Below are 26,767 nucleotides of genomic sequence, written 5' to 3'. Positions count from 1 at the left end.
CAGAATTAATAGCAGGTGATGCTTTTAAAGTTCCGACTTCTTGACAGAGCAGAGTCCACTCCACCCGTCCTGCCACTTGCAGGCCGGGCGGGCCCACGTCCTCACCTGCAGAAGGATGGCCGTGGCACCAGCTGCACACCTCTGCGTCCTGAGGACAGCGTGCAGTGCAGCGCTGAGCATAGGTGCCCAGAGAGCACTCGGGTACCGCCAGCCAGCGTCGCTGGTGTCAGGCGGGATGCACACAGCCCCCTGAGTTAAAGAGAAAACGAAGCTTCCCGTCACCGACTCTTGATACATCTGATAACGAGGGCACTGCTGCTGCTAAGTCGCTCAGTCGTGTCCGACTCTGCGCGACCCCATGGACTGCAGCCCACCAGGCTCCCCCGGCCCTGGGATTCTCCAGGCAAGAACACTGGAGCGGGTAATGAGGGCATTACCTACCAGAAAGCATGAACGCAGCCAAAGCAGCTCCCTGAGGACAGTGGGTAGCCCTCAGGAATTCTGACAGAAGACGAGAGAGAAGGAGAGTGTGCTCTCCTGTAAGCGCTCCTGGGTAAAGCTTCGTTTATTCAGCGTGTTTCTGAGGTTTGTTCATGATGTTACACATATCAGTGCATTGACATTTCAGAAATGTGCTGGCTCAGTCTTTTCAACATGTTCCACAAAACCGTGTGACTTGAAACCCTCCATAATCAATGATAAAAGACAAATCTTTAATAGGCACGATTTCTTTCTAATTTACCTGTATTTTCATTCCTCTTTGCTCTTAGAATTTTATCTTAATGTAACGTATTTTGTGCACATCTTTGTGAAAAGTAAGGAAGGGATGGAGCTGAAACCAGCAAGTCCCACAGGGGCCACCCACTAAAATAGGCACATAAACTGAAATGTCATTTTCTGTGCTTCGTAAGCCTCTTAATTATCTTTATGTTTGAATTAGGCTATTTTTACACTTATCAACTCACAATCAAAAGCACAAATTTGGGTGTAAATAATTTAAATTACACATTTCAATAGAAAGCTGACAGAGAAAGTAAATTTTTGTTGGAACTGCATCTTTTGATGCAACCGATGGGGCTTTTTCCCACTTAATTCTTGTTTCCACGACTGGTTATTACTTATTGTTAAAAAGGTACAGTGCACAGCATCAAATTTACTCCCACTTTTTAGGTTTTTAGCATGTTCAGTTCAGTCGCTCAGTCGTGTCCGACTCTTTGCGACCCCATGAATCGCAGCACGCCAGGCCTCCCTGTCCATCACCAACTCCCGGAGTTCACTCAGACTCACGTCCATCGAGTCAGTGATGCTATCCAGCCATCTCATCCTCTGTCGTCCCCTTCTCCTCCTGCCCCCAATCCCTCCCAGCATCAGGGTCTTTTCCAACGAGTCAACTCTTCTCATGAGGTGGCCAAAGTATTGGAGTTTCAGCTTTAGCATCATTCCTTCCAAAGAACACCCAGGGCTGATCTCCTTTAGAATGGACTGGTTGGATCTCCTTGTAGTCCAAGGGACTCTCAAGAGTCTTCTCCAACACCACAGTTCAAAAGTATTATTTCTTTGGCGCTCAGCTTTCTTCACAGTCCAACTCTCACATCCATACATGACCACTGGAAAAACCATAGCCTTGACTAGACAGACCTTTGTTTGCAAAGTAATGTCTCTGCTTTTCAATATGCTGTCTAGGTTGGTCATAACTTTCCTTCCAAGGAGGAAGTGTCTTTTAATTTCATGGCTGCAATCACCATCTGCAGTGATTTTGGAGCCCAAAAAATAAAGTCTGACACTGTTTCCACTATTTCCCCATCTATTTTCTATGAAGTGATGGGACCAGATGCCATGATCTTAGTTTTCTGAATGTTGAGCTTTAAGCCAGTTTTTTCACTCTCCTCTTTCACTTTAATCAAGAGGCTTTTTCGTTCCTCTTCACTTTCTGCCATAAGGGTGGTGTCATCTGCATATCTGAGGTTATTGATATTTCTCCCGGCAATCCTGATTCCAGCTTGTGCTTCTTCCAGCCCAGCGTTTCTCATGATGTACTCTGCTGTATATTGTCACCGTGCTTATTTAACTTATATTTAGCATGTTAGCAATGAGCAACTTTTTTCCCCATATGTAGATATAAAGAATCTACCTGCAATGCAGGAGACCTGGGTTCAATCCCTGGGTTGGGAACATCCCCTGGAGAAGGGAAAGGCTACCCACTCCAGTATTCTGGCCTGGAGAATTCCATGGACTGTATAGTCCATGGGTTCTCAAAGAGTTGGACACGACTGAGCGACTTTCACTTTCATATATATGTATGTACGAGTTTTGTTACAGCAATTCCAAAAATCACATAAGATACAATATCAAAAATTCCTGGGAATTCCCTGGTGGTCCAGTGGTTAGGACTCTGAGGTCTCACTGCAGGGTGTATGGGTTCAATCCTTGGTCAGGGAACTAAGATCCTACAAGCGTCATGGCACGGCCAAAAAGAAAAAAATTACTGTTGTGGTCAGCTGATTCGCAGAGCCATGTGCCACCCGGGGCTGGTGTCGCTCATATAGACAAACTCAGATTCGGGGACCCCCGCCCCCCAATCTGGAACCACCTGCCAAAGAAGACAGGGACGGTGATGCCCCCTCTCGCCACCAGAGGGCGCGCCGGGCCCCAAATGGACAGGAGGGCAGCCGCGCCCCTGCCTGGGGAGGGGCTTGCGGCAGGTTTGGGGGGTCCTTGCACCCGCCCGGGGTTGGGGAGGGCAGAAGCCAGCATCAGAGAGCTCAGTGCTCCTGCCTCCCGTGTATCTGCTCGGGGCTGCGGTGGTCCTGCCTCAGCCCGTGGTCTCCCCACCTCGTGGCTGGAGGCCTGGCCAGCACCCTGCTCTCAGTGGCCGTACTTCTGAAGCTCTGGCCGGGTGTGGGGAGTCCCCAGAGCTGGGTGGACCGCACCTCCACAAAGGCCCCAAGATCCCCTGCTGGAGCAGGGACTATATAAGGTCCTGAACTGGGTCTTCTCTCTGCAGAGCTCCTGCCCCCAAGCTCCAGGGAGGGGTCCCGTGCCCCTTCAGGGAATAGCAGGCTTCCCAGAGTGACGGACGGAGCCCTGGCATGGCCAGCTAGGCACCCTGAGTGATCCCGCTGTGGTCCTGCCGAGCCTCTGCCCTGTGGCCTCACGTCTGCCTGCGGAAACAGCAGCTCAGTGTGGGGCTCAGCATGGCCCCAGGCCCTCCAGCCAGCATCCCGCCATCCCAGTCTCCCCCAGGGCCTGTTCCGAGTCCCTTCTGCCCACCCCCCAACCCTAGGCTGCCAGATGAACCTCAGCCACGATGCCCAGCAAGAGAGGGCCTGCTGGGGGTCTGGAGCCCCACGGACCCTCAGTTCAGGGCGCGGTGCCCCCGACCCAGAGGACCCGAGGACCGGCCTCCCCAAGGTGCAGCCAGTCCGGCCCAGAGCCCTGGCCCGCCACCACCTCCATCACAGCCCAGCCCCGCCTGGGCCCTCATCGCCTCCCGGGCCGCAGTCTCCCTTCTGCAGAGTGGGCTGTTTACGGCTTCTGCTCGGGAGGCTCACAGGTTGGGGGCTGAAGTGACCTCTGCTGCCTGCAGCTGGCAGGAGCTCAGGACGCGGTGTTTCTCCTGCCCTCGGCTCCCCCAGCCTGGGCCCAGCCAGGAAGGCGCCCAGCATCCCCCAGCCTGGGCCCCAGCCAGGAAGGCACCCAGCGCTTGGGGCACCTCCCTCCTCGACCCCGCCCCCAGGGGCTGTGGGCCACCCCTGACCAAAGAGGCCCCACACCCGGCCCCTGCCTGAAGCTCCCTGCAGCACGAGCCCCGGCCCCGGGAGCAAGGGGCTGGGGCTCATCCTAGGCCCCCCCGGGCCCCTGAGCTGGTTCTGTGCACAATGGGCCTGTGCCACGCTGCCCTGTGCCATGCTGTGCTGCCCGGCCCTGTGCTGACATGCTGTGTTGCCCTGAGTTGTGTTGTGTTGTGTTGTGTTGTGCTGTGTTGTGTTGCCCTGTGCTGAGTTGCCCTGTGTTGTGTTGTGTTGCGCTGTGTTGTGTTGCCCTGTGCTGAGTTGCCCTGTGTTGTGTTGTGTTGCGCTGTGTTGTGTTGCCCTGTGCTGAGTTGCGTTGTATTGTATTGTGTTGCCTGGCCCTGTGCTGAGTTGCGTTGTATTATGTTGTGTTGCCCGGCCCTGTGCTGAAGTGTTGTGTTGCCCTGTGCCGTGTTGCCCTGTGCTGTGCAGGGCACACAGCCGCTTGCACCACATCTGATCCGCCTGCACAGCCCAGCAGCCTTGGGGGCGCCATCTGCCCACACAGCCTGCAGCTCCATCGCCAGGATGGGCATCTTCCAGGATTTCCTTAGATATTTTAAGGCCTTGGAGCCCCAGATCCTCCACACGGAAAGTACCACGTGGGCGGTTTGCAGACGCTTGGATCCTACAGACGGGAAATACTGACAGATTAGGGGTGGGGGGCCTGTGACCTCAGACTGGGGCGACCCTGGCAGGACATTCCAGCCTTTGCCTGGGGGAGGGTGACCCGGAGGTGGACAGACAGTCGGACGGCCCGGTGCCTGGCCAGCTGAGAGAGACCACAGGGCTGTCAGGAACAGCAGCTTGTGGACCAGAGAGCGGGGGATCCAGGACAAAGGATGCACCCCCGGAGGCTCATGGTGCCCCCACTGTGAACCCTGCTGACTGAGCCCAGTTACCCTGGAAATAACTAAAAGCCACAGGGAAGCAGTGAACTGGGCACAGGGGCCCCTCCTGCTTGAGTGGCAGAAGCAGGGCGGTGACCACATGGCTCCTTGCAGCCTCTGATTCCCGCATTTTCAGAGCTGGAGTCCACCCCTCCTCCCGCTGAGAGGCCCTGGCTGCTCCAGAGGGAGGCGGTTTAAGGACCACAGGCTGGGCACAGGGAATGCCGACGGCCCCCGGTCCGCACCTCCCACCTGCAGGCGATCCACTCCCCGCCATGAGCAGAGGAGTCCCGTCCCAGGGGCCGCCTGGCCGCCTCCGTGTCCCTGACCCACTCACAGGCGCCTCTGTTCTGGGTCAGCCTCCTCTGGCGGCTCTGCCAGCTCCTTCACTAGCAGATGCCGGGTTGTTTGTGTCTAAAGCTTGTGGAAATGCCCTCAACACCTGCACAAGTGTGATGGAAACGTCTGGGTGAGTTTGGAACGTTTCTCTGTCTTTGGGAAGTATCCCTGAACAGAGTTAACACAGTCCCTACTCCAGGCTCCGTCCCCCTGGGAAACGTCCGTGTCTCCTGGCTGTTCCATCATCTGACACGTGCCTCCGTGGGTTCTAACGAGGAGGCCTGGGGACAATATCTAAATGCTTGCATGTTGAAGGCGGTCTGTCAACAGCCATTGTGTGTGCAAGTTACGTGGACAAACGTGACAGCCCAGCTGTCCCCCTTTACTGTCCGAAACAGAGCGCTGCAGTTTCTTCCTCCGCATACCATTGCTTTTGAAAAGTCTCAGACAATCTGATTTTCCTTCCCCTGATAGACCTCAGGCATTTTGCCTCACGGTCTGCAGGATTTTTTTCTTGATACACGATAATGTTACAAAAATACATCTCATGCTGGGTCAGTCTCCCTGCGGATGGAAATCCTTTCAATACTTAAGTTTCAGACCTTTTCATGCTAGGTGAGTCGTGCTGGATTTTAATTTTTAACACCTGCTCTCTTCCGATGCTTTTGATGTTTTGTTTTTCCAGGAATTCCTTTATATGTATGTTAGCTCCTGTTCTTTCTTTCCTAAATACTTTGATTGAGATATAATTTACATGTCATAAAATTCAGTCAATCAAAACGTACAATTCGGGGGAGGGGGGTGGTTAGTGTATTTGCCAAGTTGTGCGACCAAACCATCACCATAATCTAATCTTAGGACATTTTCATCAGCCCGGAAGAAACTGCACGCCTTTCCGCAGGTCCCGCCTCTGGACATACGCCCTCTGTCTCTACCGGTCTGCCTGTCCTGACCTTCCGCACAAGCGGAGCCCTACAGTCTGTGCCTCCTGTAAGGGACCTCCTCCGCTCAGGGTGCTTTGCAAGGTTCGTCATGTTGTAGCACGTGTCAGGAGGTCACCCTTTTCTGTAGCTCAGTAATATTTCTGTTACTCCGTTCCATCGATACAGCATATTTTATCAGGGTAAGATCAGGCGGACTCCTGTGATCAGAAACGTGGGGGGCCGTGAAGCGTTGACTCCGGGTCACAAGTCACAAAGCGACTGCGGCAGGCTGGGCTGCGCGTCTGCTCCGTCTGCCAAGAAAACCCCTTGGTTTCTCGGTGCGCTTACCCCGGGGAGGACAGCTGTCTTGCTGCCGGGACAATCGACCGAACCGTGGCGAGGTCCCCACTGTGGACCCGGCTTGCTTCCGAGGGAGTCGGCCACCTGGGAGGAGTTCCTGAGCCCCAGTCCGGCCTTTGAAAGTCAGTGACCCAAACAAGCATGGACCACGCGGGGTCCTCGAGCCCAAGCTTCCCGGATGATCGCCAAGCGCCAGCCCACAGAGCGCGCGGCAGACGTGGCCGGGTGCTGTCGCGTCCACCGTCTGGGGGGCGGCAGGCTGCCCGTCCGTGTCCGCGGGGCTGCAACGCTCCAGCTGGCCCACTGTTCCGCGGGGTCAGGATCTGACCACAAGTCCTTCCTTTCGCTCACTTCGGCATACAACGGGTGCCGGGTGCTCGGAACCCGCAGCGGCGTAGACGTACCGCTCACGACCCCCGAGCCGCCCGGGCCCTGATACCGGGACTGCTCCTCCTCCGGACTTAACTTCCGGCTCCGGCTCCCGGCTTCCCAGTCTGGGGCGGTCCCAGCCCTCGCTCCGCAGAGAGCTCGCGCGCCGGCGGATTCCACTGTCTGCGCCCGAACCCCGCGCACTGCCGGCTCAGGGCCTCTGGGCGGCGATCGCGGCTGGGCGCTTGCTGAGCGCGCTGCTCCTGAGCGTCTGCGGAAGTCCTCCCGGCGCTCGGTGTTCTCAGGCCCGCCGGACACCCCCTGCTTCCCCCCTTCCTCCCGCTCCGAGGGCGCCGGTCCCCGAGCTGCCGGCGCGGCCTCCCTGCCACCAGCAGAGGGCCGCCCTTACGCCTGGCTCCCTGCGGACGGTGCCCGTGCGCTCTGGTTCCGCTGCCCTGGTGGACGTGGCGGGTTATGGCATTTGGGGAGAGCCCAGTCCTGTGCCACTTCTAACACATCCTTCCCCCAGACAGGGCATTAGAGAGTTTCAGGACCTTAGAACAAGGAGCATGGCATTGTACCCAGGACCTGGGAGCCAGGAGTCCAGGCTGCGGTGGTGATGGACTGTTATTTGGGGAGGGGGGAATATTAAGGAGATAAAATGCTTATAAACCATGTTGACCTCTTACACTATGTGTATGTATAAAATTGGTAGAAGCTAAAACCTAAGAAAAACAGCTGTGTAGAACCCCGTTGATTCTTGGATCTGTGTGTGCGTATTAAGTCGCTCCAGTCTCATGTCCGACTCTTTGCAGCCCCATGGATGCAGCCCATCCATGGGGCTGCAAACCAGGTTCCCCCGTCCCTGGGGTTCTCCAGGCAAGAGTACTGGAGTGGGTTGCCATTGCCTTCTCCTCAAGGTACATGAGACTACCAAAAATTTTCAGACAGATTTTTAAATATATATATCGCGGAGAAAGCAATGGCACCCCACTGCAGTACTCTTGCCTGGAAAATCCCATGGACGAAGGAGCCTGGTGGGCTGCAGTCCATGGGGTCGCTAAGAGTCAGACATGACTGAGTGACTTCACTTTCACTTTTCACTTTCATGCATTGGAGAAGGAAATGGCAACCCACTCCAGTACTCTTGCCTAGAGAATCCCAGGGACAGGGGAGCCTGGTGGGCTGCCGTCTATGGGGTCGCACAGAGTTGGACACGACTGAAGCGACTTAGCAGCAGCATATATATAGCCATTGAAATCTGAAACTTGGTTGATTGGCTTCACAACAAATCTAATGCAAATGAAGAGGGAACAGTGACCCAGAGGGTGGTCTGAGAAGGTCCCCTAGGATCCATCAGACAGGCCAGACAGCAACGTATGATTTCTGCCCCTGAAGGCACACACACCCACGCTAGGGAGAGGTAACAGGCTGGGGATTTTCTAGAGGTGATAGACTGTTGAAACCTCGGTTTCAGCAAAAATCTCGAGTAAGAGAAAGAAACCCTCACGGTGAACCTGCAGGAGCCCAACTAGAGGGAGCATGCTGGACCACGGAGTGGGGTGGGGGGCAGGGGGCGGCAGGAAAGAGTCTGGATGTAAGAGAGATTCAGGGAGCGGACAGGCCCCTCTGAGTGTGGGGGGCAACAGAGGGGCAGAGTTCAGAGTACGGCTGAGGCTGGGGCTGCAGCAGAGTGTTGGGGTGATTTACTGGGATGGGAAAGCCGGCAGGGGTGGGGGACTGGGTGGAGAGGAGGGTGGCAGGCTCTCTTCTGGCCTCTGACTTGCATGGGGAGAGCAGATGGGAGGCTGGAGGCCTGGCTGAGCTCAGGAGAGGGACCCAGGAGGGGGGAGTCAGCAGCAGGCAGTCTTCACGGACAGGCGGGATGGGGCCACCCAGGGAGGGTGTGTAGATGGACAGAGAAAAGAGAAGCCACCAGGGTCCATGCCCTGGGCCCTCGGAAGCTTAGGAGCCAGCAGAGGGACTGAGGTGAGGGAAGAAGTGGGCATCCTAGATGGAACTGCGTCCCCAGAATCCACACGTGGGAGCCCTCACCCCATGGGGACCTGACCTGGAGACGAGGTCTTCAGGAGGTTATCAAGGTTAAATGCAGTCATGGGGTTGGGCCCTAACCCAACAGGACAGGGACCTCACAGGAAGGGGAGGACAACAGGGGCGCGTGCTCGGAGGGGAGGCCATGTGAGGACGTGGAGGGACGGGTGGAGGAGAAACTCCCCTTGCCGGCACTTTGACCTTGGGCTTCCAGCCTCTGGGACTGTGAGAAGTTCGCTTCTGCTGTTTACACCCCGGTCTCGGGTATCTGTGGCAGGCCCAGCAGGCTGAGACCGAAGGGAACCACGACCACACAGGGCCAGCACCCAAAGCGGGGAGAGGGCCCCAGTGGACACCCTGCAGAAACCCCCGAATGGTTCCTCAAGGAACGGCCTCACAGGAGGCAGCCTCAAGCCCATCTTTAGGGAGGAAGGTCTTCCCAGCTCTTGTGGACACAGCAGAGAGGAGCCGCCCCGCAGGGACCCAGTGACTTCTGTGAGGCGCTGGGCCAGCCCCCACCATCCTGGGTGACTGTGTCTTCCAAAAGTGGCTGCACAGAGCGCCCCCCTCCCCGCCCCGTCCTCCCAGCACCTTGTCCGGAGGGAGAGTATCTGTGCCTTCCCCTGACCTGGGCAGGCCTGGTGATGGCAGAAGTGATGCTCCAGGACTGGAAGCCCCTCCCCGCAACCCCCAGGCTCACCCACTCCTGGTCCAGCCACCCTGCTGCCCGGAAGCCCGAGTGGAAGGCAGAAGAGAGGCCCTGGCTCACCAGCGAGTGAACCACCGGAAGCAGATCCTATAGCCACCTGCCGAGCAGCCCAGGCCGAAGCCACATGGACTGACGTGGAGTGACCCTCCCTGCCCAGCCCTGCCTGCATGGCAGACCTTGAGCCAGATACCCGATCACTGCCATGGAAGCTTCGGGACACTCCGCCCGTGGCCAGTCAGCCCAGAGCTGTGCTAAGTCGCTTCAGTTGTGTCCGACTCTTTGCAACCCCATGGACAGTAGCCTGCCAGGCACATCTGTCCATGGATTCTCCAGGCAAGAACACCGGGGTGAGTTGCCATCTCCTCCTCCAGGGGATCTTCCCGACCCAGGACTCGAACCCCAGTCACTTGAGTCTCCTGCATTGGCAGGCGGGTTCTTTACCACTAGCCCAGAGCAGAACCCGGTTACTCTGCAGAGGGCGACCAGAGATCCCAGGTCATCCCTGTGTCCTGAGTCATCACTGGGGTGCTCTGTTTCTCTCTCAAAAGTGTCCTGGCTTGGAGGGTGAGCTGTGAGGTCATCATGTCCATGCAAAACCAGAGAGCCCACCGAGGTGGCTCCTTCCTGGGAGGGGATCAGGACCTTGCAATTGGGCAGGGCTGGGCAAGCTCCCGTCCTGTTCTTTGAAGGGTGTATGAAGAACCAAATGTGAAAAATGTCCCATTACATCATAATTTGGTTTCTGGAATCTTCTTTTCTGGTTTGTGCTTAATCGAAGGTCCTTCAGGGAGGGGTGAGCTGAGTCCAGGAAAGGAGGGGGCTTCTTGGAGGGCTGGATGGGGGCTCCATCTTCCCTGCATGTGGAGCAGTGTTTGGGCTCCCCCGGAGGGTCTTAGCAATGTGGCAAGGCAGCCCAGCACCTCGGGCACCCAGCACATGTGGGTCCCGGGTTCTGGTGGGAGCCCTGGGTGGTCCAGTCCTGGGTAGCACCCATGTCTCAACCAGATCACAGGCTGCAAAGTGAGACAGGCTGTCCAGGCCTGTGCAGGCATGGTCCTTCCCCTGCCCCAAGCCCCGCCCTCTGCAGCTCCCAACTGGGGCCCCACCCACCCATAGGGCACCCAGAGGCCCACAGCTGCAGGGCACCCAGACCATCAGGCCTCCTCCTGGAGGCAGGAGCTTCCTCCCCAGGTACCCCACAGTAAGTCAGAAAACTGGGACCTCGTGAACTGCCCTGAGGTTATAGATCCCCCTTCGAGGGACCCCATCGAGCCTGTTGATGCACACCCCACCCCACCCTTGCCACCCCAGGGAATTCTGCAGCCCCACCTGCCTCCCCACCTAAGACAGCACTTCAGGAGGCTCCGGGCTCCTCTCCAGGTGTCCCTCTCTTGACGACACTTTCCTCTCGGGTTCCAGAATCCTCTCTCCCCACCACGCTGGCCTGGCCGACCTGTAGGAGCATTTGCCCTTGGGAGTCCCCACCCTGCCACACCTTTATAGACTGTCCCTCAACTATGCTCTCCTGCAGTGTACTTAATCTAAATACAAACCTCTTTCCTCTGGGACCCTGAGAGATCTAAGGTCTCTGGGGATTTTGAGGAAGGTCCAATATCAGAAACAGATTAATGCAAATCCCATAAGATTAGATTACAGGACAGAAAGCATATAATTCTCTCAGGTTGTGCAGAGAGAACACTGACTTAACACCTATTTATGACATTTAAGATTTAAATAAAGATTTAATACTTAGTTGTGACTTTTTTCAAAAATCTCTCAGCAAATTAGGAATAAAGCCAAAGGAAATATTCCTGACTTGATAAATTCACTGAAAGCCCACCACAAAGGTATATTTAGGTAAACAGAGTGGTGGCTTAGCAAGAGGGAGGTTGATCAGGCAAAGCACAGAGCATGTTTCAAGGCCTATTCTGAGGGTGGGGACAGACAAAAGATAAAGATAGAAACTTTAAATTCACTGTGGATGGTGACTGCAGCCATGAAATTAAAAGACGCTTGCTCCTTGGAAGAAAAACTGCAACAAACCTAGATAGCATATTAAAAAATAGAGACATTATTTTGTCAACAAAGGTCCATATAGCCAAAGCTACGGTTTTTCCAGTAGTCATGCATGGATGTGAAAGCTGGAACATAAAGCAGGCAAAAATTGATGCTTTCAAATTGTGGTGTCAGAGAAAACTCTTGATACTTCCTTGGAGTGCAAGGAGATCAAACCAATTCTAAAGGAAATCAAGCCAGAATTGAAAGGACTGATGCTGAAGCTGAAGTTCCAATACTCTGGTCACCTGATGAGAAGAACTGACTCCTTGGAAAAGACCCTGATGCTGGGAAAGATTGAAGGCAGGAAGAGAAGGGGACGACAGAGGATGAGACGGTTGGATGGCATCACCGACTCGATGGACATGAGTTGAGCAAGCTCTGGGAATTGGTGATGGACAGGGAGGCCTGGCATGCTGCAGTTCATGAGGTCACAAAAGAGTTGGACACGACTGAGCGACTGAACGACAACAAAAACTAAGACAAAGTAAAGATAAGACAGTGCCTGAGCATAGTTGTTTCCCACAGGGTTCAGTCCTGAAGCCACTCTCCATGTGCTGGCCTGTGATGAGGCAGTGAGTCTCCGTGTGCTGGAGTGTGAGCTGGAAGTGCGTATCCGTGTGCTGGAGTGTGAGGTGGAAGTGCGTCTCCGTGTGCTGGGGTGTGATGAGGAGGTGAGTCCCCGTGTGCTGGAGTCTGATGAGGACGCGAGTCTCCGTGTGCTGGAGTGTGATGAGGACGTGAGTGGGAGGTGGGTGGGGGCCGGCGTCCACTGCTGGGTGGGGTTTTCAGAGGAGCAGGAGGTGGCGTTGAGAACAGCTGTGCGCTGCTGGGCGTGAGGTGGAGACACAGGAACAGGAACCTGAGTGTAGTCATCAGAGATGCAGGCGGGCGCGTGTGGACACATGCACATATGTGTGCGTGTACACCGGTGAGCACACATGTGTTTTCTCTGCTGTGTCAGCCGAGAGGGCTGAGATGCAGCAACATCCCAGCAGCAAGCAGCCCCTCACCAGGGCCCAGATCTCAGTTTCTAACAGGATTCTCCAGCAGGAGGAACCAGGGCTCCCTAGAGAAATGGCTGATTCTAGGGCTGGGGCAGAGAACATCCCAGAGAACCTGCAGCTCCCTGTCATGCCAGGAAAGCGTCAGCAAGCTCCAAGCACGTCCCAGACACAAGAGACAGCCGAAGGGCTCCCAGCGACCAAGACTGGAACAATTTGAGCAATAGAATAAATAGTGCAGGGTTCTGATCTGAAGCATAAAATAAACACCCAAAGTACACAGCCATATGAACCCATGATCAAATAAACAATAGAAGAGAAGATACAGATCGTCCTGTGCAAGGAAGCGGCCTTCCCGGGACAGAAACTGTGTCCCCCTCCACGTCCTCTGCATGCTTCCTGTTGCCTCCTAGGCCTTCCCCGAGTTCCAAAGGCTAAATTTAATCAGAGACGTGAGAAAATACAAAAAGAAAGGAAAACAAACAAGACGAAATAATAGTAATAGTTTAGTCGCTAAAGAAAGTCTAGGGCCTTTGGTTCTTCAAGGACGATGCATGACTGCCTTAGCCGTGTCTTTTGAGCTGTTTGGCAGACGCTGAAACCCCACCAGGTGGGAGCAGTTAACTGCGTGCCGCCCACAAGCACGTGGACCTCAGGCCGGTGGGAACCAGAAGGACCAGCTGACCGGAGATGCAAGGCTCAGCCAATATCCCAGTCACAAGGCCAAGTGCCAGCTGTGTACAGCTGGGTGAGAGACACGAGCGTCTCCGAAGCTAGAAGACCAGCCCCTGCCTCTTTTCCCCGGGTGATCTCCGAGCAAAGCTGGGAAAGGGGTCGCTGGTTCACTGGGCTGTGAGTCCACCTTCTCCCCGTGTTGGCCGGCTTCCCCAGCACGGCTCTTTCCTCTTCCCCAGTTTGGAATTTGAGAGACCAGAATCCCTTGTCTCTCAGTTTGGAATTCTTGAGTGACAAGCAGCTGAACCTGAGCTGGGTCACACCTGCAGAAGAATTCCACATGGTTTATGTAGAAGCTCAAGGAGGCAGAAGGCGACCCCCCAGCCCTCGGGTGGCTGCAGCGTGGCCTCCTTCCAGAGGACAGTGTTCGAAGTGGGGAGAGAGGCACTCAACCAAGGAGACCTCTGAGAAGCACACCTCAGCCTGATAATCGGGACCAACGTCCCGGGTCACACGTCACAGTGACACTGAGTCCCCATGAAGAGAAGTGGTGGAAATGGCTCATTCCCTCTATACGCTTCCTCCCCAGGCCGGTGACCACAGGGTAACCATGAGGAAGACATCAGACTAACCCCACTTGAGGGCCATTCTACAAAATACCTGCCAAGTCTTCCTCAAGGGCGTCCGGGTCAGGGCAAGTGTGAGAGCAGTCTCCCCACAGAGTGGCCAGGGCAGTGTGGGGTCCGCATGGACGGCAGAGTCCTCTGCCGTATAAACCTCGGAAGCCTGAACAAAGCAGAGACTTCAGTTAACAGTGAGGTATCGATACTGGTTCCCTGGTCATGACAAATGTCTCTTTAAGGTGAGATGTTAACATTAGGGGAACATTCGGCACAGGGTAGACAGGAATTCTGTGCTATTTTTGCACCTTTTCTGTAACTCTTAAAACTATTCTAAAATAAACAGGCCATTTTTTTTTTAAGCGCATTTACTACGGCATCATTGAGACCCATCCCCTACAAGATCTGGAAGAAGAAAGGAGTGGGGAGCCAGCCCCCTCCCTCCTGTTCCCCAACCCCAGCTTCAACCAGGGCCCCCCCTGGCTCAGCTCGTGAGAAGTTGCAGAGTCTGAAGTCCACTGAGGGGCTTTCCGGCCAGGATCCCAGGCCAAGACCAAGGCCAGAGGCTGCAGTGGGCAGGACGAGGCAGCCAGGAGCCCAGCCCTACTAGTGAGCTACTAGCAAGAGTCGGACACGACTGAAGTGACTTAGCAGCAGCAGCAGTACCGGGGCTTTCAGCCTACACTCACAGGGAGCTGCGCGGGGCATCGTTTCATACGTTTACCTGGTTTTAGAGTCAAGGTTCATCCTGGCCTTGTGACAGGAGCTGGGCAACCTTGCTTGTGCTTCTCTCATCTTTCTCTTTTCTGAAACAATTTATCCAGAAAAGGAATCAACTGATCCTGTAAAGTTTGGTCGAGTCCCCTGTAGAGCCGGCTGGGCCGGGTAGGTCTTCGGTGGGCTGGCAGTCTGACTGCCATCTCCGCTTCCTAGCGCTGGTTTGTACTCAAGCTCCCTCTTTCCTCTCGGGCCAGTCTTAGTCCTTCATGTGTCTCACATCTGCCCGCTCCCCCTCCAGGTCTTCAGATTCATCGTCTGCAATGGCGGCCGTGCGCACAGGCCTCCGCTAATCTGGAGCCTATTGTGTTTCATCAGCTTCTCTCTAAGGACCGTGCAGCTGGGTCCTACGGATCCTGGGGCGTGCTGTGAACACCATTTAATCCTAAGAGCGTCTGATTTCCTCCCCACCCGGCGGTCCCGAAGCGGCCAGGAGTGCTGTTGCGTGCGGAACTTGAGAAGTGCCGACTCACCTGCCCTCCATTCCCCCCGTTTTACAGATGGGGAAACTGAGGCACAGAGCCGCGCCACGACTTGCAGAGGCCCTGCAGGGCAGTCGACCAACCCCTGGGGTGTGGGGGGTGGGGTGAGCCTTCTCCTCCGCCCCTTTGGGGAAACCTGCGGAGTCCCTTCCCAGCACACGATTTGTAAACGCGTAAAATAAAAGGCTTCGTGCTGCAGAGCAAACCACTTACACTGAAATGCAGCTGCCGAAACAGCAGCAGGTGTAGCTGCTTATGCAGTGATGGATGAGGCTTCTCGCTGGTGTATTAATGGAGACCCAAAGACGGGTCTCATGACCACCAGTGCTGAAACATCAACCAGTGCTTCTGAGACCCTGGACCTGGATTCCGGGGGAGGGGGGGGGGGGTGTTCTTCCTGCCAGCACAGGTGAGCACTCAGTTTAGGCAAGGGAGGGGCTTCCCAGGTGGCGCTGCCGGTGAAGAACCCGCCTGCCAGTGTGGGAGACGTAAGAGACCCAGATTTGATCCCTGGGTCGGGAAGATCCCCTGGAGAAGAAAATGGCAACCCACTCCAGTGTTCTTGCCTGAAGAATCCCGTGAACAGAGGAGCCTGGAGGGCTAAAGCCCAAGGGGACGCAAAGAGTCAGACGTGGCTGAGCGACTGAGCACACACTGCGAAAATAAAAGGTGGGACGTTTCCCATCCAAGTTCACGGACACCCGGAATTCCATCCTCAACGTGGTCCAGCTCAGGAAGTTGGTAACAGTTTGCACCTGAGGGCTGTGACCAGCCGGCTCCTCTTCCTCCAGCCCGAAGTGTTCTCAGACGATGGTCATCTGAGCCCGGGGTGGGGTCCCTCCTTCCCGGCGCCTTGAGGGGTGGGGGGGACACCGTCCCTGATTCCTTTCCATCCCCACTGACCGCTCCCTGCAAACAGGTTTCCCGGGGCAGGGGCGGGGGTGGGGGGCGAGTCATGTAGCAAGCTTCCTTCCGTTTTGTGGCTGAGTTCGCTGTCCTGCCCTCACGCGCGTTCCTGGGCCCACAGCGCTTTTCTTCTGCAGACTCGGCTCCTCTCCGAGCCTCATAGTTGCTGTCAGGACGCGGATATCAACCTGACTTGTGCTCTTTGGTTAGAAGCCTTCTTCTCTTTGGGGGAAACTGCTAGAATTTTCTTTTTGTCTCCAATATTTGGAAACAGAAACGTGCCTGGACTCCCTTACCTCCCCCATCAGCATCTGAGCCCTTGAATCCTTCCAGCTCAGATCCCGAAAACGTCTCCTGCATTTTCAGATGCTCCCCACCCCACCTGGACTCCTGGGTCCCGGGGCCGGCATCTCCCCTCTGCCCTCCGTGTGTATTTCCCGATCTCAGTTCACCAGTTTCTGCCTCTCTGATGCTTTCCCAGCCCTGCAACCTGCCCGTGGGCTTGGCCGCATCCATCCTGCTCTCTGTCCTCTCTGTGGTCTGATTCAGCCGTCACACCTAACATCTCCGCTCCGGTCTTTCTCTCATGATTTTGTGCTCGCTTCTTATTGACACTCTCCTCCTAACCCCACTGCTGCTGCTGCTGCTGCTGCTAAGTCGCTTCAGTCGTGTCCGACTCTGTGCGACCCCATAGACTGCAGCCCACCAGGCTCCCCCGTCCCTGGGATTCTCCAGGCAAGAACACTGGAGTGGGGTGCCATTGCCTTCTCCACCTAACCCCACTAGATCCAGTTTAATCTTAGGCGCATTTCACACTCTTGGCCCATAGTACCTGACTCCGGGGGCGTTGTGGGAAGCTGGCACCGCTTCCTGAGGTCGTGTCCTGGCTCCATAGGGCTGCCCCCGCTGCTCGCCGGCCCCAGAGCCCAGGGAGGGCAGTGACGCGCCCACCCGCGATGTTGTGACTTCTGATAGAAACATATACACGTTCAGGCTTCGTCCCCTTTCTGGCGCAGAGCTTCCAAAACCCTCCACATTTCCTAAGAGACTGATCAAGTTGTTGTCTGTCGTCTGAATGAGTTGACTTCGGAAGCGTGGTGTCAGGAGAACCAACCACGTGATAACAGTTCCCCGCCCTCGCAGCCTGGCCACGCGTCCCCCTGAAGGACATGCCCGCAAAGGCCTTGCTCCTGCCGCCCGCTGCCCCCACCCCCATGGAGCTGACCTCCTTCTCAGGGGCTTCCCTGGGGTCTTGCTTGTTTACTTTCCCCTACGTCCATCCTTCCTGCTTTCTGTGGTTTCCTGGGGTTGACTGGGGAGGAGCCCGCCTAAACCATGAATCCAGACAGGATGGAGAAGACAGGCTCTGGGGGTACCTGCATGGGCAAGGCTGTGGCCCCTCTTGTGCCGTCTGAAGCTTCGCCAGCTAACAATGTCTGTGCCTCCGCACAGCAGGCCCCTGTGGCTAGTTCCAGGCACTTGCCCAGACAGGACTGCGAGGGTGAAGTGCCCCCATCCTGCAGCAGGGCCTGGGCATAGATAAGGGGGCCTGCTGAGGGGGCCTGACGCACCGGGAGCATGGCTGAGACCACCCCTTCCCAACACACACACGTGCACACACACGCAAATTTCACGCCCTCCTCCCACGCCTGCTGTGGGGCATTTTCCACAACCGGATTAACTGGGAGATCGGGAAGGGAATCCAGGGCAGGGAGGGCCCTCAATAAACAAATCAGAGCCCAGAGCTTCGCAGGTGCCATCCTCCTCCTCACTGTGACCTCAGTCCTGAGCTGCAGTCCTGCTGTGGGTGTACACACTCAGGGTCTCCAGCGGCAGGTGGAAACCCCCTGCCTGTCCCCCTTCCTCCCCGAGGACCAGGCGCCCCCCCAAGGCCAGCGCTGCTGCAACTGGGGGCTGGGCTGGGCAGAGAGCAGCCCCGGGTGTGGGAGGATTGGGCTGGCAGAGCCGGGGATGGCACCTGGGGAGGGAGGGGAGAAGGAGCCCAGGACCCCCCCACCAGGACTCCCCTCCAGGACAGAAGAGCATGGCTGCACGCCCCGTAGGCCCCGGCCCAGTGCCCAAGTGTCGTGGGCTGAACCAGGTCCCCCAGCTTCATCAGTGGAGTTCCAGCCCCCATGAGACTGTATTTGGAGACAGAGCTGTGAAGTCAGGAGGGCGGCCCCGACTCGGCAGGGCTGGTGTCCTTACAAGAAGAGGAACAGACACCAAGCTCAAGGTCCCTCCCCCGTGTGCACACTGAGAAGACGTGGGCCTGCCCCCCGAGGGGAGAGGTCTTCCTAGAGAAAAGCAGCTGGGATTTAAGCCACGAGGTTGTGGGATCTTGGCCACAACAACATCCCTGAGGCCACTGCAGCCCCCAGGGCGGCTCCACACTTTGCCCCCAGACCGAACTCCTCTCCTGAGTCAGCCCGCCCTCACCTGCCCGAGGCCCCTGCAGCCCCAGCTGGGTCCCAGCAGGGCTGACTCTGGCTGACTCAGAGGACGTGCCGCCCCACCCCAGGAACGCGGCCTCCCGCCCCCTCCCGCCCCCTCTACAGGGCAGAGGACGCCCGTGGTACAATAGGCCTTCTGTCCCTCGGCCAGGTGACCCCAGGCTGACATGGGAGCTGGAGGGCGGGCAGCCTCAGGCAGGCGGGGCAGGGGGTGCAGGGCGGGTCCCTCCTGCTGCAGGGCCCAGGCTGCAAGGTCCAGGAGACAAGGATAATGTGGACACGCCTCCCTGAGCTGCAAACACGGCTTCTCCAATCACTGTTCACCCACAGTCACGCGAGGCCGGGAGGAGGCACAGGGGACTCTGGGGGTGGAAACTTGCCTTGATCTGGGTGAGGGTTACACAGGGCCATGTATTTATCAAAAGTCATCAAACTGGACACATCGGGTCAACACATTTTACTGTATGTAAAGCATACTTCAAAAGCACAGAATCAAAAAAGAGTTGTTCAGAAAATACAGGCAACCAGAAGACAGCGAATGTCTGTACCCTGTGGAGATAGTGAATGTCTGAGCCCATGGCTGGGAGAGCAGGCACACTGGCCTGGCCAGACTCCTCTCTCCAGCGGGGATGCGTACATGACGGTCTCAGACCACACACGGGCCTTGAAGCCTGCAAACTTCTATCAACAGTAAAGCCTGAGTGTGTTTCTACTATGTCTGCCACCATTTTTTTTTTAACAACTACACACTTCATACTGTGCATAAACCAAAATCTTTTTCAACAAGTTACTTACTGTTCTGGGGCTTTTCTTTCAACACTCTCAGTTGCTGCTGTTCAGTATCTAAGTCCTGTCCAACTCTGCAATTCCCTGGACTGCAGCACACCAGGCTCCCCTTCCTTCACCATCTCCCAGACTTGCTCAAACTCATGTCCATTGAGTCAGCGATGCCATCCAACCGGCTCATCCTCTGTTGCCTCTTTTCCTCCTGCCTTCAATCTTCCCCAGCATCAGGGTCTTTTCCAATGAGTTGGCTCTTCACATCAGATTGCCAAAGAATTGGAGCTTCCGCTTTAGCATCAGTCCTTCCAATGAATATTCAGGACTGATTTCCTTTAGGATTGACTGGTTTGATCTCCTTGCAGTCCAAGGGACTCTAAAGAGTCCTCTCAAGCACCACAGTTCAAAAGCATCAATTCTTTGGTGTTCAGCCTTCTTTATGGCCCAACTCTCACATCCATACATGACCACTGGGAAAACCACAGCTTTGACTAGACGGACTTTTGTTGGCAAAGTGATCTCTCTGATTTTCAATACACTGTCTAGGTTTGTCATAGCATTTCTTTCAAGGAGCAACTGTCTTTTAACTTCATGGCTGCAGTCATGGTCCACAGGATTTTAGAGGCAAGAAAATAAAATCTGTCGCTGCTCCACTTTTTCCCTTCTATTTGCCATGAAGTGATGGGGTCAGATGCCATTTAATTTTTTCAATGTTGAAGTTCAAGTCAGCTTTTTCACTCTCCTCTTTCACCTTCACCAAGAGGCTCTTAAGGTCCTCTTCGCTTTCTGCCATAAGGGTGGTGTCATCTGCATATCTGAGGTTATTGATATTTCTCCCAGCAATCTTGATTCCAGCTTGTGCTTCATCCAGCCTGGCATTTCTCATGATGTACTCTGCATAGAAGTTAAATAAGCAGGGTGACAATATACAGCCTTGACGTACTCCTTTCCCAATTTTGAACCAGTCAGTTGTCCCATGTAAACTTTTAACTGATGCTTCTTGACCTCCATATAAGTGTCTCAGGAGATAGGTGAGGTGGTCTGGTATTCCTATCTCTTGAAGAATTTTCTACAGCTTGTTGTGATCCACACAAAGGCTTTAGTGTAGTCAATGAAGCAGAAGTAAATGTTTTTCTAGTAACTCCATTGCTTTCTCCATGATCCAATGAATGTTGGCAACTTGATCTCTGGTTCCCCTGACTTTTCTAAATCCAGCTTATACACTTGGAAGTTCTAAGTTCACATACTGCTGAAGCCTGGCTTGAAGGATTTTGAGCATAACCCTCCTAGCGTGTGAGATGGGTGCAACTGTGCGGTAGTCTGAGCATTCTCTGGCAGTGCCCTTCTTTGGATTTGGAATGAAAACTGACCTTTTGCAGTCCTGTGGCCACTGCTGAGTTTTCCAAATTTGCTGGCATATTGAATGCAGCACTTTAATAGCATCATCTTCTAGGATTTGAAATAGTTCAGCTGCAATTCTATCACCTGCACTAGCTTTATTTGTAGTGATGCTTGCTAAGGCCCACTTGACTTCACACTCCAGAATGTCTGGCTCTAGGTGAGTGATCACACCATTGTGATTACCTGGGTCACTAAGACCGTTTTTGTATAGTTCTTCTGTGTATTTTTGCCACCTCTCCTTAATCTCTTCTGCCCCTATTAGGTCCTTACATAGTCTGTTCTTTATTGTGTCCATCTTTGCATGAAATGTTCCCTTGGTATCTCTAATTTTCTTGAAGAGATCTCTGGTCTTTCCCATTCTGTTGTTTTCCTCTGCTTCTTTACAGTGTTCATTTAAGAAGACTTTCTTATCTCTCTTTGCTATTCTCTGGAACTCTGCATTCAGTTGGCTTTATCTTTCCCTTTTTCCCTTGCCTTTTCTTCTTTTCTCAGCTATTTGTAAGGCCTCCTCAGACACCACTTTGCTTCTTGCATTTGTTTTTCTTTGGGGTGGTTTTGGTCACAACCTTCAGTGTTATGAACCTCCATCCATAGTTCTTCAGGCACTTCAACTACCAAATCTAATCCCTTGGATCTATTTGTCACTTCTACTGTTCTCTGGTGGCTCAGATGGTAAAGCATCTGCCTGCAATACAGGAGACCTGAGTTCGATCCCTGGGTTGGGAAGATCCCCTGGAGAAGGAAATGGCAACCCACTCCAGTATTCTTGCCTGGGAAATCCCATGGTCGGAAGATCCTGATAGGTTATAGTCCATGGGGTCGCAAAGAGCTGGAGATGACTAAGCGACTTCACTTTTACTTTCACTGTATAATCATAAGGGATTTGATTTTGGTCATACCTGAATGGCCTAGTGTTTTTGTCTACTTTCTTCCATTTAAGCCTGAATTTTGCAATAAGGAGCTCATGATCTGAGCCACAGTAGCTCCCAGTCTTGTTTTTGCTGACTGTATAGAATTTCTTCATTTTCGGCTGCAAAGAATATAATCCAGCTGATTTTGGTGTTGCCCACTCGGTGACGTCCGTGTGTAGCGCGGCCTTCTGTGTTGTTGGAAGAGGGTGTTTGCTATGATCAGTGTGTTCTTTTAGCAAAACTCCGTTAGCATTTGCCCTGCTTCATTTTGTACTCCCAGGCCAAAGTTGTCTGTTACTCCAGCTATCTCTTGACTTCGTATTTTTGCATTCCAGTCTCCTATGATGAAAAGGACATCTTTTTTGGTGCTAGTTCTAGAAGGTCTTGTAGGTCTTCCTAGACCTGGTCAACTTCACCTTCTTCAGCCTCAGTGGTTGGGGCACAGACTTGGATTACTGTGATATTGAATGGTTTGCTTGGAAATGAACTGAGATCATTCTGTCATTTTTGAGATTGCACCCAAATAATGCATTTCAGACCCTTTTGTTGACTATGAGGGCTTCTCCATTTCTTCTAAGGAAGGGATTCTTGCCCACAGTAGTAGATATAATGGTCATCTGAATTAAATTCACCCATTCCCATCCATTTTAGTTCACTGATTCCTAAGATGTCAATGTTCATGCTTGCCATTTCCTGCTTGACCTTGTCCAATTTACCTTGATTCATGGACCTAACATTCCAGGTTCCTATACAATATTAATTTTCACAGTATTGGCTTTTACTTTCACCACCAGACACATCCACAACTGAGTTCAGTTTTCACTTTGGCCCCGCTGCTCCATTCTTACTGGAGCTATTAGTGATTGCCCTCCTCTCCTCCCTGGTGGCTCGGACAGTAAAGAATCCGCCTGCAATGCAGCAGACCTGGGTTCGACCCCTGGGTTGGGAAGATCCCCTGGAGAAGGAAATGGCAACCCACTTTCTGGTCTGGAGAATTCCATGGACAGAGGAGCCTGGTGAGCTACAGACCATGGGGTCACAATGAGTCAGACACAAGTGAGCAGCTAACACACACACACACTTTCCCATTCGCATATTGGGCCTCTTTCGACCTGGGGGGGTTCATCTTCCAGGGTCATCTTCTTGCCTTTCGTACTATTCATGGGGTCCTCAGGTAAAAGTACTGGAGGGGTTTGCGATCAGTCTTGCGGAAGACCGCATTCTGTCAGAAGTCTTCACTCGGTCCCGCCCGCCTCGGGTGGCCCTGCGTGCACCACATGGTCCATGGCTCGTGTTACGCAAGCCCCTTTGCCAGGACAAGGCTGTGACCTGTGAAAGGGAGCATTTTAAGTAGTACTGCCGTAAACACCAGGGCAGCTTGATTTCTGGGCACATTCTAAACTCCTGCCTTGAGACAATAGTCCCAGGATTGGGATTGCTAGGGCAAAAGTCACTCGCATTTTAAAACTTTCTTGCGCTTGTTCAAAGACCAGCTGGAAAGCAGAGATTTTGACAGGTTTTGCTTTGTTTTTTTTTGTCTAATCTCTCATTTTATCTTTACAACCCAAAGGAGGCCGAGCCTAGAGGCAGCATCAGGAACATCGTCCCACTTTGGATTTGAAGCTAAATGATCAGCTGCAGACCAGAAAGCAAATAACAAAAAGTAAAGATAATTCCTGGATGTTTGCTTCTGAGGGGGAAAGGGTGGGTCCCGTGCAGAAGGCCATCAGTCCTGAAGCCAGCCGCTGAGAGAAGCACACTCGTTACAGAAATCCTACAGCAGAGCCAGGGAGCTGTGGGCGCCCTGAGGACTAAATGGGCTGCAATTCTGAAGACGGGAGAATGGTCCATGTGGGCAGATAGTTCACAACCGTCTCGTTCCCGGGGGACACCTGTCAGTCTGGGCGCCCGGCCGAGGCCTGGGCTTGCCCCAGCAGCTGAGGAGAAGAGGAATCAGCCACACTCCGCACAGTCCTGGGAGCATAAGGGCCAAACGAGAGACTTCAGGGGCCTCAAACCCATCACCGGCCTCCCACCAGCCCCACTCCAAAGCATCTGCAGAATCGAGCCGCTGTATTTGGGAGGAGGCTGACCTGTAAGCTCTCAGGAGAACCTCTGAAGAGGCCAGTCCCCACCCAGGGAGGCCCCTCCTGCCCCAGGTCATGGCCGCTCCAGCCGCAGGATCCGCCTTCCTCCAGCCCTATAACTGCCAGACGGTTTGCTCCCAGGCGGCTCTGATCGGACCAACTCTCACACAGGTAACAGCTGCAACTTCTGGACACAGAGACAACTGTCCAGCAGCACCAGAGAGCAGCCAGAACCAGGTGGACGCCGTAGGGGACCGACCCGGGGGAGAGGGAACAGCTGAGGGTCCGGGTTCAGAGGGCAGCCCCGTCCGGGCCCAGCAAGGTGGCTGGAGCCACGCTGCACATGAGGGCTTACTGCCGGGAAGAACCAGAGGACAGAGTGCCCACAGCAGCTAGAAAGTGAGGACACATCCCAGAAAAGAGAGGGAGCCACAGACAGGGAGCCTGGGCCACTCCCTAATAAACTCGTCTCAAGCCTCCAGCTGGTCTGCGAGCTGAGCTTACACAGGACCCGCTCCAAGGAGCTCAGCGACAGGACAGAGCTTCCCGCCAACTCCCACAGAGGAGGCAGCAGGCCGTCTGAGTGCTCAACCCCAGGAGAAAACAAACCAAAAGTTAATAATCTTAAAGAGAACACAACAGAATCCAGAGTCCCTGCAATGCATCATTCATACCCTTCGGGGTGGGGAGGGAACATAAAACCAATACATGCACACAAGCACCAAAGTGCCTCTGAGACTCCAGAAGAAGCATTGATGGAAGCCGGATGACAAAGGAATATATCACTAAGTTACTGAAAACCAAGAAAATAGCCAATCTAAAATCCCGTACCCTGGGACTTCCCTGGCAGTCACCAGGTTGAGCCTCCACACTGCCAATGCAGGGGGCAAGGGTTCAATTGATCCCTGGTCGGGGAACTAAGATCCCACATGCCTCCCAGCCACAAAATAAATAAAATAAAATTCTGTACCCTTCAAAAACATCCTTCCGAGATGAAGATGAAATCAGGACTTCGGAGAAACACAGACTAAAACAATCCGTCTTTGTCAGATCTTCACTGAAATGAATATTAAAGGAAATTTATTTAGGCAGAAGGAAAATGGTGTCAGATGTCAACACAAAAATGTGGAAAGAATGATACCAAAAAGGATGACATGTGAAGGCAGATTGAAATGAATATAGACTGCAAAACAACACTCATTTACAGAGTTTAAAAATAAAGTCAAGGACTTCCCTGGTGGTCCAGTGGTTAAGACTCCATGCTTCCACTACAGGGGGTGTGGGTTTGATCCCTGGTCAGGGAACTAGATCACATGTGCTGCACAGCATGGCCAGAAAAATAAGATAAAAATATAAATAAAGCTATATGCATAATGACCACACCTATAAAGGTGGGGGATATTCGCAGCAAATTGCCAAAGACTTACGTCCAGAATATATAAATATATAAAGAACGCCTACAAATCAACAAGCGAAGAATAGATGACTCCATAGAAAAATGAGCAAAAAGACCAGAAGAGACACTTCACAGAAGAGAACAGGCAAGAGATCAGTAAACACATCAGAAGTGACCCAATCGCATGAATCATCATGGAAATGCAATTTAAAAGCACAGTGGAACATCCCAATCCCAAGGAACGGTCAACGTGATAAAGATAAAAACGTCCAATTACGAGCAAGGATGTATAGTAAGGGGCTTCCCCTGCGGCTCAGTGGTAGAGAATCCGCCTGCCAAGGCAGGAAGAGATGCGAGAGATGCAGGTTTGATCCCTGGATCGGTGAGGTCCCCTGCAGGAGGGAATGGCAGCCTACGCCAGTATTCTTGCCTGGAGAATTCCATGGACAAAGGAGCCCGACAGGTTACAGTCCACAGGGTCTCGAAAGAGTCAGACACGACCGAGCACCTGTGCAGACTCTTTGCAGTAAGCGGGACCCGCGGTCACCGGCGGCGGTAAAAGCTGGGGCGGGGCGGGGAGGCGGGGGGCCCTTAGGGAACGAGCACCTACACAGACGCATGGCTGAGCTTTACCCGACAGAAGGGTGCGGGCAGAAACCACGCACGCACTGGACTGTGGAGAGCAGGCAGCATCCGATGCAAAAGCTGGAGCCCCTGGAGTGCCGAGCAGCAGGAAAACTATGGGGGCGGGTGGTCAAGCCGGGGCGAATGACTGTCACACCGGGTGCTGGGTCCAGCGCAGCGTAAACAACCCAAGCCAGTAACGCCTGTTTCCCGAGCGGGGCGCTGAGGGGAGGAGTGCGCTGGCGCCGCGAGCGGGACTGGGATGGTCCCCTGCTGTGCATGCGGTTATGGGGTGAGTCCGGGGTGTATGGAAAGGCGCGGAGCTCCGCTGACTTCGGGGAACTTTCCTGTGCGTCCATTTCCTAGGCATCACCGATAGCGCAGGGGAAGGAGGGGTGCGCCTGGGGGCGCCTCCCATCGTGCTCCCAGGGGCTCCATACGCCTGAATCGCTGTCAGTCATGCGGGTACATGAACACACGGACGCCCGTTCAGGTCTTTTTGCCCGTTTTCCTGTGGAGTCGTCTACCCTTCTCTTGTTGACGTGCAGACGTTCTTTATATCTTTATATATTCTAGACATAAGTCTTCTGTGGTTTGCTGCACACGCACTGCAAATACCCCCTACCTTTATTGTTACCATGGAGCTTAAGTGATCTCTTTAATAATGACCCCCCCCCCATTTAAAAAATGACGATGGAAAACGCAGCGCTTCTAGGAACCAGTCTCTTTTGTCAAAATATTTATCTGAAAGCCAGCAAGTCCTTCCACTTAAATCCAAATGAAGTTCAGCATTCTATTTTAGAGCACTAAAGCTTTAGCCCAAGCTGGTTTTCAGCTATCTCCAACCTTCCTCTCAATAAATTTGTGAAGCAAGGTGTCTGGGATAGGACTAAGCAATGGCACGATGGCTACCTCTAACTGACACGGTTTCAAGTGACTTTCACAAACTTTCTTTTCTGTAGTTTTTGCATTAGTTTATATTTTAATAACAAGCATTTTTCAAAATTATGGATTTGTGCTTTTGTGCTCCTGGTCTGGAAGTCCCCAGCTGAGTCACCCTGAGGAAGTTTCTTATTCTCCCTGAGCCTTGGTATTTACAACTTTAAAATGTAGATCATGATATTACCACATTCATAGATTTTTTTTTTAAGGATTTCATTAGA

General features: G+C 53.7%; 1 protein-coding gene and 1 long non-coding RNA gene across 3 annotated transcripts; both read right to left on the bottom strand.

Moving 5' to 3' along the window:
- Positions 1–7,886: 7,886 nt before the first annotated feature.
- On the bottom strand, positions 7,887–11,523 carry LOC123330717. Its single transcript, XR_006546793.1, has 2 exons — positions 10,775–11,523; positions 7,887–10,446 (listed from the first exon to the last, which is right to left on the bottom strand). It is a non-coding gene; the product is annotated as an uncharacterized LOC123330717 (long non-coding RNA).
- A 317-nt stretch (positions 11,524–11,840) lies between these two features.
- Positions 11,841–26,051, bottom strand: LOC112580880. 2 transcript variants are annotated; one of them, XM_044932902.1, is made up of 4 exons: positions 25,614–26,051; positions 16,785–16,920; positions 13,828–13,953; positions 11,841–13,490 (listed from the first exon to the last, which is right to left on the bottom strand). In XM_044932902.1, exons 1-4 carry the CDS (start codon positions 25,961–25,963, stop codon positions 13,485–13,487), a joined length of 618 nt encoding a protein of 205 aa, XP_044788837.1. In that variant the 5' UTR covers positions 25,964–26,051; the 3' UTR covers positions 11,841–13,484. The 2 variants fall into 2 exon arrangements, 1 of the variants encoding a protein (XP_044788837.1); XR_006546891.1 differs by lacking the exons at positions 16,785–16,920; positions 25,614–26,051 and adding an exon at positions 14,512–14,642.
- Positions 26,052–26,767: the final 716 nt, after the last annotated feature.

Source organism: Bubalus bubalis, chromosome 20 (genome assembly GCF_019923935.1).
Source record: "Bubalus bubalis isolate 160015118507 breed Murrah chromosome 20, NDDB_SH_1, whole genome shotgun sequence".
NCBI lineage: Eukaryota > Metazoa > Chordata > Mammalia > Artiodactyla > Bovidae > Bubalus > Bubalus bubalis.
Note: the sequence above shows the minus strand (reverse complement) of the source record. Positions and strands in the feature narration are given on the sequence as shown.

Coding starts and splice junctions, on each gene's coding strand:
- LOC112580880 (XM_044932902.1), bottom strand. CDS start 25,963: ATGGACGCACAGGAAAGTTCCCCGAAGTCAGCGGAGCTCCGCGCCTTT. Junction 16,921..25,613: donor TGCCCGCACCCTTCTGTCGG/GTAAAGCTCAGC, acceptor TGTTTCTATCAG/AAGTCACAACATCGCGGGTG. Junction 13,954..16,784: donor CACAACGCCCCCGGAGTCAG/GTACTATGGGCC, acceptor TGCTTTGTTCAG/GCTTCCGAGGTTTATACGGC.